Source organism: Jaculus jaculus, chromosome 1, assembly GCF_020740685.1.
Source record: "Jaculus jaculus isolate mJacJac1 chromosome 1, mJacJac1.mat.Y.cur, whole genome shotgun sequence".
NCBI classification, from domain to species: Eukaryota; Metazoa; Chordata; class Mammalia; order Rodentia; family Dipodidae; genus Jaculus; species Jaculus jaculus.
In genome coordinates, this window is record NC_059102.1 from 260,865,252 (window position 1) to 260,874,862 (window position 9,611).

At 51.4% G+C, this 9,611-nt stretch overlaps 1 protein-coding gene across 2 annotated transcripts in view; it reads right to left on the reverse strand.

Annotated features, from left to right (window-relative positions):
- The window catches only part of Cntn2 (contactin 2), a 31,589-nt gene extending 27,831 nt beyond the window's left edge, over window positions 1-3,758 (reverse strand). Inside the window, exon 1 of one of the 2 annotated variants that reach the window (XM_045148715.1) lies at window positions 3,608-3,758. In XM_045148715.1, the coding sequence (XP_045004650.1) occupies window positions 3,608-3,612 (5 nt within the window). In that variant the 5' untranslated portion in view covers window positions 3,613-3,758. Of the gene's footprint in view, window positions 1-3,290; window positions 3,386-3,607 lie in introns of those variants that run through there. The other variant, XM_045148723.1, reaches the window with a different exon arrangement.
- Window positions 3,759-9,611: the final 5,853 nt, after the last annotated feature.

Genomic DNA, 9,611 nt, shown 5'->3' on the forward strand with positions numbered 1-9,611 from the left:
CAACCACACTAGACCTTTAGCTATCTTACCTGCCAGCCTTCCTCTGTGTGGTGTGAGGCAGGGAGTAAGAGCTTTGGCAGAAGGATTTGTCTCTTCCTATTATGATTATTATTTTGTAGTGTTAGGGACCAAACCAGGACCTCCTCTATGGTAGATAAGTACTAATCCACTGAGCTAGACCTTAGGCCCTTAGAAGGATCCCTTTGTGAGGGTCCGAGAGTAAGAACAATTGCTTCAACTTGTTTCTGAGGAGCCACATCAGGAAAAAGAATCCCTGTTGCATTAGCCGAACAATTTCTGCACACCCCTTCCCACTGCTGAGGGGAGACTCTCCCCCATTTCCCAAGCAGTTTCCTGCAGGCTGAGGGAGGGCAGAAGCCTGGGCAAAGTGGCACCCTCCCGCTAGACTCAAGTGGAGACCTCTCAGTCTTGGGGGTTGGCAGACATTGAGAGGATGTGGGCTCCCTCTGGAGAAGACAGTTTCACCTGGACGGGCACCTGCAAAAGGAGGCTGGTTACTTCCACAGCTAAGCAGGAGAATCAATGACAGAGGACACTAAGGTGTAACAGGATCTGAATGCGCTTTAGGATGGATGATGCTGAGGTCTGGGGGTGAGGACATTATGTATTCTTGCTTTTGGTTGCATCCTTTTAGGTAAACAAAGAAGACTGGGCTCATTTGATAACAAGGGCTCATTAAAACAAACAGCTCTTTCCTCCAGGATGGTAACATCAGCCCACGAATGCTCCAAGTGAGCAGCAGTCCCTGGAGGTTTGATCTACATGAAGGGCAATGGTCCTCCAGAAACATGAGAAATGCCAATGCTCAGAATGAAAGGAATGCCACCATTTACCATTTAAAAGAGGATAGCCTGAGGCTGGAAGAAATGTAGAGCATTAACCAGCTCAACTTCTGCCTCTAGGCATCATTGTCTCAAACCCTGGACCTAACCTTGACTCCAGTTTTACAGCCATCTTTAGAGTTCTGGGACAGGAGGTGGCCCTGGCTCACCTTCTAGCTCAGAAAGTCTCTCCTACAGTCTAGTCTAAACCCCTTCTGCGTCACTGACCTGTTCTTTGCTCTGTTTCTTCCCTGTATGTTGACACATCACTTCTTCCTTGACCCTCAGTTCTGCCTAGGCGTCCCTCTAAAACTACAAGTACCTCCCATATCCATGCTTCAAGACTGGCTTTGAAATATGCTCTCACATAGACTTTTGGCTTGAAGAAATATCTGGCAGGAGGATTTTGAATCTTCCAAGCCCAGTTTGTATGGCTGACAGGATAAGGGCAGTGGCTAGGCTGGGGTGCGCCTGTCTGTGTCATTGCTCCTGCGGAGTAAGCAAGGGTCATGCACAACTGTCCCTTGGAGCATAGGCGCTAAGATCTCAGCCTACTTATGCCTCCATCTGATCAGCGACTGGCGCAGGGGTGCTGGAGCGGAGTTGTGTAAAGGGTAGAGTCTGGCAGGGGAGCAGCGGGGAGCAGGCTAAGGGCTGGAGTCTAGGAATGCATGCTCCCAGGAAGGGTGTGGCAGAAAAGACTTGACCTGGGGAGGGGAGTAGGAGGAAGGAAGAAAGCAACCCCTTCCCTGGGCCTTGGGTCTCTGCTCCCTGGCTCCTCAGGCACATAAGCACTGAGCATGAGGGCAGTGGTCTCTGAGGGAGGCAGGTGAACCCTGGGCGTCTTTGATGCCATCAGCTCAGGAGCTGTCTTACTTCCTTCCTCCCTCTTACTGGCTGCGGTTTCCCACAGGACAGTAGGAAGGACTTTGAACCTGTGGCAGAAACGCCGAGTTGAGTTGTTCTGCCTAAGCGTGGCTTTCTGAACTAGCTGACGGGCACCCTGGGGAGGGGTTGTTGCTCCTGACTCTGAGGACAGAACTCCATTCTGCCACAGCCACAGGGAACCCTGTTCCCGGCTGTGACCTCCCAGCCATTTACTTGCCCCACCCCAGAACCTTGGCCCCACCCACTCCACCCACAGGTGGCTTACTCTTTGCTGGACAACCCTCTAGGTGGGACATGGGACAAGTGGACGAGGGATGTGGGTGAAATAGCAACTCAGACGGTCCCAAGAATTCACAGTAATGTGGCCAGTTACTCCTTATGCCTCCTGGGCAGAGGCAAATGATGATCAGAGCCACCCTTGTCCAGGGCTGGGGCAACTCTCTACTGGTCACACTTATTAACAATCGACCTGATGACTTTGGGAGCTTCTCCATGGGAACAGAGGATGCAAGCTTGATGCCGCCCATGATCAAGGCTCGGAGCGCCCGGGCTGTGAGTGCAGCCCAGGACACTCTCCTTCTCCAGCACTGCCTCATCTTAGCCCTTGCTCCCCAGAGCTGGCAGCCAGTCTTGGAGAAGGTGACCGGGCTGCAGTTGTGGACACTCCCTGGATGGAGCTGCTGCCCCTCCTCCGGCCCATTACATAAGGCACCGGCCAGCAGAGGGGTTGCCCCCTCTCACTAGAATCCCCTGGAAAGCCAAACTTTGTGAGCACATCCTTCCCTCCCACCAGTGAGGTGTGAGGGGGAGGGATCTGAGGAGGAGGACACAAGGTTGAAGAGGGAGGAGGGGAAGAAAAAAAAATGCAGACAGGATGCTTCCAACCTCACCCCTGGGATATGACTTGCCTCAATTTCTCACACTACATCTCCCCCCTCTAAGAGTCCCACTGCTGGAAAGCCTTTGCCCAAACTTGTGCTCCACTCTCTCTCTCTCTCCTACAGGCTCTCGCACTGACCCACGGAAGCAAGACTTCGCAGAGGTCACCCAACAGAGGCAGCGCCCCCCCACCCACCCACCCAGGTGACCTCACTCAAATCTGGGAACTCAGGCTCAATTCTAGCCAGGAACTTCCAGAGACCGGTCAGAGTCTGGCTGGGGCCCAGGGCAGGCCCTGGGGCTCCTGACCCCTTCTCGGGCGGTTGCAGCTCAGATTCCTGGACACACTCCTGGGGACCAGCTTCCTTGGGCGGGTTTCACTGGCCTTCCAGGGCCCTGCAGGATACCACGCACCGGTACGTAGACAGGGGGCAGAGGAGCCTGTGTTGTGACCACTGTAGGGCTGGGATGAGAAACCAGGCTGGCCCCAGACTGCAGGGTGTCCCGGTCGCCTCCCAAGTTTCAAGGGAGACATTTTTTTTTGCAGGAGCAGAGCACAGAGACCCTTGCCAGAACAGCACCCACAGAAGCCCTTGGGTTGCAGCAGACCAAAAAAAAAAAAAAAAAAAAAAATTAATAATAAAAAAATAAAATAAAAAATAAAAACCAGTGTGTACCTACCTGGAGTGCGGGAAGGGTGTGGGCCGGGGTAGCGCGGCTGCCCGAGTGAGCCGGCGCTGCCCGGTGGGCCTGGGGGCTGCGGGGCCCGGCCCGGCTCAGCCGCTGGCGGTGCTGGCGCGGCGGCGGCGGCGGCGGCGGCCGGCGAGGGTGCGTGAGTGTGTGCGCGCCGCGAGCCACTGCAGCATCTCTGCATCAAGATGCGCTCCTCCCTCTCGCAGGCCCCGCTCACTGGCTGGCTCCCTCCTCAGCCAACGCTCGGCCGGAGATGGCTTCCTCTGCCCCCTCCCACCCTGCCGTCCCCACCCTCCTGGCTTTACCTCATTTGCTGTCATTTAAGGACCAAGCGAGCGAGCCCGAGCGAGCGCCGGGGGCCCCCTCGTCTTCCATCATGCCTGGCCAGCTCCCCGCCCAGCCCAGAGCCGACTGGGCTGCGGAGTGGTGCAGTTAATGGGGAAGCACAAAGAAAGTGCTTCTTGCTCCTCAAATCCCGGAGACGCAGGGAGGGGGGGGCTTGCTCTCCCCTCAATCTCCTGTTGGAGGAAGGGATCCACACCAACCCCCTCCCATATTTCTGGGGCGCGGAGCAGGTGGGAAGGAAGGGCCGCCGCTGTCACCTTGTCCCCCCCCCCCATTACGTTTGTTTTTCTTTGCTCAAAAGTAACACGGGCTTAAAAAAAAATCAAAATAATCAAACCTTAAAGGAAATCTAAAATAGAAAGTCCCTTAGTAAATTTGAGAACCGGCCTCTACGTTTGACTTTTTTCATGTGCACAGTTATGTGGGCTATTAGTATTATTTCATGGAAATAGAATGATAAGTTACATTGTGATTTGCAAAATATATTTAAACTATGTAATTGCGCTTGGTTATCTTTGCACAATAATACACATGGAGCCGGGCGTGGTGGCGCACGCCTTTAATCTCATCACTTTGGGAGGCAGAGGTAGGAGGATTGCAGTGAGTTCAAGGCCACTCTGAGACCTCCTAGTGAATTCCAGGTCATCCTAAGCTACAGCGAGACCCTACCTCAGAAAACAAACAAATAAAAGGATCCTTTCCTTTTTTTTTCCTTTTTGGTTTTTCGAGGTAGGGTTTCACTGTAGGCCAGGTTGACCTAGAATTCAGTAGGTAGTCTCAGGGTGGCCTGGAACTCACGGCCATCCTCCTACCTCTGCCCTCCCAGTGCTGGGATTAAAGGTGTGCACCACCACGCCAGGCTCCCAGGCCCATTTTTAATCAACCAGCAGTATGATGTCATGAGAAGCTCACTGGATTATGTGTTTGAGTGTCTGAAGGGTACTTTGGGCTTTGCTGTTCATTGGCTATGAGTATTTGGCCAAGTGCCCTTCCCTCTCTGGGTCTTGTTGGTAGCTTAAAGGGTTTAAAGACGGCCAAGATTTCCCGGCCAGTGAGGTTCCTCTCCTGCCCTGTTCCTGTCATGTGGGCCTGAGCCCAGGAAGACAGAGGCAGAGGAACCAGCCATCTGCAGCCCCAGCCAGCCCTGTCGGGCTGTCACTGTTGTCTCGCCCCCTCTGGTCTGCCTGCTGTCCAGCTCATACAGGCAAGACTGGTGAGTGGCCCAGATGCTGCAACAGCTGGCAGGGCTGGAGCCTCTGAGTTTGAAATGCCTGTCAAGCGTGAGCATGAGTCTGTGTCTTTCTGAATGGCCAGGAGCTGGGGACCTGAGCAGGAGTGAGAGGGCCTGGAGAAGGAAGGGGCAGGGGACTTGAATACCTGTCGGAGTCCCTCGTGTACCTCGAATCCTTCAGAGTCCCCACAGGGGCTTGCACACCGTGGGCGCTCGCTTTCTCTGCTCTGCTGTGGAGACACCTGACCGCTGATGCTGTCTCATGGGTAACTGAATGCTGCTGTGGCGAGACAGACACATCAGCCTCCTCCCCGGGTGCCGCCCCTTCCTGCCTCTGCTCACACGGTCCTGTCGAGCTGTCTCTCTCGGGCAGACATGCTGACCCTGAACTCCTAAGGTGTAGTACTTGCTGGTGCCTCCCAAGTCAGTCCTGCTCTGCTCAGAGGCTCCGCGATGTCTGTCCGGCACACGACAGTAGAGGCACGGCTTTGCCAGACAGAGGGACATGCCTGCTGCCGTGGGACTCGTGGGCCAGGAGGCTGGCTGGTTATGGAGCCGTGGGTCTGGACCTGCTTGCAAAGATTGCTTTATTTTAGAGTGAGACAGCTGTCTTTGTGACTCTATTTTAGGACAGCTGCTGCCCTTGTGGTGGGGACCTCGTCCCCAGGGAGGGTGATTAGCATTAGTAACATTGGTCTCAAAGATTCACTCAGATCCCCAGGCAACCAGCCTGCTCCACCCCAGGTAGACCTTGGCAGACACACAATAAGTGAAAACAATAACACAATTTTAGGGGCTGGAGAGATGGCTCAGCGGTTCTAACTACTTGCAAGAACTGACAGGCCTGGGGTGCAATTCCCCAGTACCCACATAAAGCCAGATACACAAAGTGGTACCTGTGTCTGGAGCTGCTTTGCAGCAGCAAGAGGCCCATTCTCGCATACTTCCTCTATCTTTCTCTCAAACAAATAAATAAATAATTAAACATTTAACTTTAAAAATTTATTTGTTGGCAATTTTGTACTTGTATAAAATGTGTTTTGATCATCTCTACCTCCCATTGTCTTCTCCTATCACCCTTTCCTTCCTGCTGAGTCCCTTCTTCTCAACTAGTCCCATTTCTACTTGGATGCTGGTGTGAACAATACATATATATATATATCTTCTTTCATGGGGATATTTATATATATATTTATATACACCTCTTCTTTCATGGGGGTAACCTACTGATGTCCAGGGGGTCAGGGCAGATGTAGTGTCTCAGAGAAAGATCTTGGTTACTCTTTAGGCCTCCAGCCTGGACTCTTATGGCAGTTTTGTCCTGGTTGCTGAGCTGGCAGACCATTTATAGACTCACAGATAAACTGACTTAGTGAAAACAAGCATTGTTCACCAAGCCTGGACCTGAGTTTGAAAAGACAAATTTCCAGGGCTGGAGAAATAGCTTCTCAATTAAGGCATTTGCATGCAAAGCCAAGGGACCCAGGTTCAATGTCCCCAGATGTACAAGATGGCACGTGCATATGGTGTTCATTTGCAGTAGCTAAGGCCCTGGCACACCATTCTCTCTCCCTCTGTCTGCTGCTTTCTCTTTCATTCTCTCTCTCTCTTACTAAGAAAATAAAATATATAAAAAAGACATTTCCAAAGTTTGTCTTTTTTACTTACACGGAGTACTCACTTGAGCCCGGTCCAGATGACTCTGTGGAAAGCCAGGCATCCTCAGTGCCAGCCTCTGGCATGTTCCTGTCCTGGGACTACATGAGTAGAAGTCCAGGCTGAGCTGTCATAGATTTCCAGCCAGTTTGATAACAGCACAAGTGCTGTCTGTTTTTGAGGGAGTTTGCATTGCCTCTTCAGAGGAGAGAATGAGAAAGAAATTGGCTGGGCAGTTGAGGGTGACAGGACCCCCAAAAGAACAGGTTTATATATATATTTTAAGTAGGAAATGTCCTTAAACCTTTGAGGGAGGATCTGGTTTCCCTGTAAGACTCCCCCTTTCCTATAAACATGATTAATCTGCTTTTTCCTTATCTAAAGGAAATGCCCTTCCTATAACCCCACCCCTTCCTGCTTTACAGGAGCTCTGATTTCTTTCCTTCTCTTCAACTCTGTAATAAAGTTTTTCTAAATTTAGCCTTCCATGGTCTGTGGATTTCATTCTTCAAATTCATGAGACAAGAACAAGGAGGTTACTGACCCAGTGGAAGTTTGTGTGACTGTGACCGTCTGGCATTCTAACTCCTGAGTTAAAGCCCAACAAAGTCCAAGAAAGGCTCCATTGATCTCAGACACCCCAAATTCCTTTATAATTTTGACTATCTCCAAAAGACAAAGAGTTGTGCTAAGAGCTTTACCCAATTCACTCACTCGGGAGGATCATGTAGTTACCTACCTCCTTATTCCACATGACACTTGGTGGTTGGCAGGAATGTGCTACAAGGAAACAGCAGGGCCCCACGTCTGACACCAGCCTCCTGGCTTAACCCTGTGCTGTGGATGCCCAGTTACCCACGGTCCACTGTTGGTGTGTGTGGTGAGGGGAAAAAGGGAGAGGATTGTTTCTTCCGTTTTGGTGCCTGTCAGAGCCTGGAACCCTCAGCATGGTTGACCAGTAGGAGTGACTCTCCTCTCCATGGAAGATCAACCCACCTTGATGATGTCCAGAGCTGGGGCACCCGTTCTCCAAGTTGAGTTCCCACAGACTCCCAAATGGGGCAAACATGGGCCAGCAAAAGATGACCAGGTGGCTAATCAAATGGACCACCATTTTGTCTGCAAACATTTGGTGACCCCTGGGAGGCTCCAGAAGCTTTCAGAGGACCACTCGACTCTTCCTAGGCCATCTGCTCTTCCTTCCGCTGTCCTGCCAGATCAGTAGCCCTGGAGTCCAGAGGATTTCAACTGGCCAGCAAGGACCTCGGGCCCCTTCCCAGGGGACACATGGGAGGGGCTCCCTGCCAGGGCCTGTGAGCACCAGAAGCTTTGTGATGTTCTTCCTTATCATTTGCACATGTCTTCTCCTGGTTTCTCTAGCCGCCAGCATAGCTCCCTCTGGTCATAGACATGATGACCTTTTTTGGAGCTCCCAGAAAGGCCGCGCATGTTTGGAGCAGCGTCTCTGCCTCGAATGGTAGGGCCTCAAGAGTCAGAGAAGCTGGTCTGTCTTCAAAGTACCTGGAAATCTTTTAAAACATTAATTAATTACCTAGTTTATGTGTGCATGTGTGTGCGTGCGTGCACACACACACGTGCACATGGAGACTAAAGGGACAACTTTGAGGCATCTGCACTTCACCTTCTTTGAAACAGGGTCTCGGGCTGCAAATGGGGCCCCCAACTTCAGACTCCCCTGGCTCCACCTCCTGCTGTTGTAGGCATTGGCGCCATAGCTGCATGCCCCGCTTTGCGTTTGGCTTTATGCAGGTGCTCGGGAATTGAACCTGGGCCAGCAGGCTTTGCCAGCAAGGGCTTTCTACTGCCAAGACATCTCCCCCTTCCCTCCTGTAACCTTTCTAGAAGCAGACTGGTAGCAGGGCAGGACTGTCCATCCATAGCTTTCGGGAAGAGTGGCATAACAATCAGAAAAGCTATGAAGAGGGAACAGCCTGAGCAGCTGTGTAGCCATGGGCAGGCCACTTCCCTCCTTGTCTGAAAATGAGGGTTAGCACACTGCTCACCAAACTGGGGTCGTTGTTGAAATGCATGTGAAGCATCTAACTATAGTAGGTGCTTCCCCTTAACCTTCTTAGAATGCAGCCTGTCCATCTGCAACCTAAGAGCATACACCCATGAGGTGAAGCTCTTCTTACTGTTCCTCTCTCTGCTGCCATGGACAGGGTGGCTCCAGATCTGCCACCAAGAGAATAGACTCCATCCCATCTCTGCTGCGCCTATGTGGATGACATTAGGCAAGCCACTGAATAACACTTGGTTGCTCTGAGAATTTTTTTTTTCTTTTTTCCTTTTTGAGACTTGGTCTCAGGTAGCCTCAGCTAGCCTGGAATTTGTTATGTAACCGAGGATGACCCTGAGCTTCTGATCCAGATGCCTTTATCTCCCAAGTGCTGAGATAATAGGCATATGAAACCATACCCAGTTTAAAGTGTACTAGGGGTAGAATCCAGGGCTTCATGCCTGCTAGGCAAGCCCTTCTACCAACTCAGCTATCCCAGCTCAAATTTCCATTCTTGGGCTGGAGAGGTGGCTTAGCGGTTAAGGCACTTGCCTACAAAACTTAAGAACTCATGTTTGACTTTCCAGGTCCTAGGTAAGCCAGACATAGTGATGCAAGGGCACAGTTTCGTCCATGTGCACAAGGGGGCGCACGCATCTGGAGTTCACTCACAGAGGCTGAAGGCCCTGGCATGCCCATTTCTTTTCTTGCTCTCTTTCTCCCTCAAAATAAATAAATAAATAAATAAATAAAATCCGTTCTTTATCAGTAGATTGGGAATTACCTTACTCCTATTTAGAATTGGAGTGTAGCCTATGTGAGTTAAACAGCAATTTTTAAAAGCCTTCGTGAATTGTTAGGTGTGAAGCAAAGTACCAATTACCCTTCCCTCCACCATGTCTTCTGTGGAGAGAGGAGTCACCTTGCCTCATCCAGCCCTGCTGCGCTGTTTAACACAATGCCTGGTGCTTGGCAGAAATGCAGTAAACATTGCTGACCAGGTGAATGGAAGAGAGTGAGCGGGTCAGAAGGTAGGGAAGGAGGGGCCAGAGGCAGA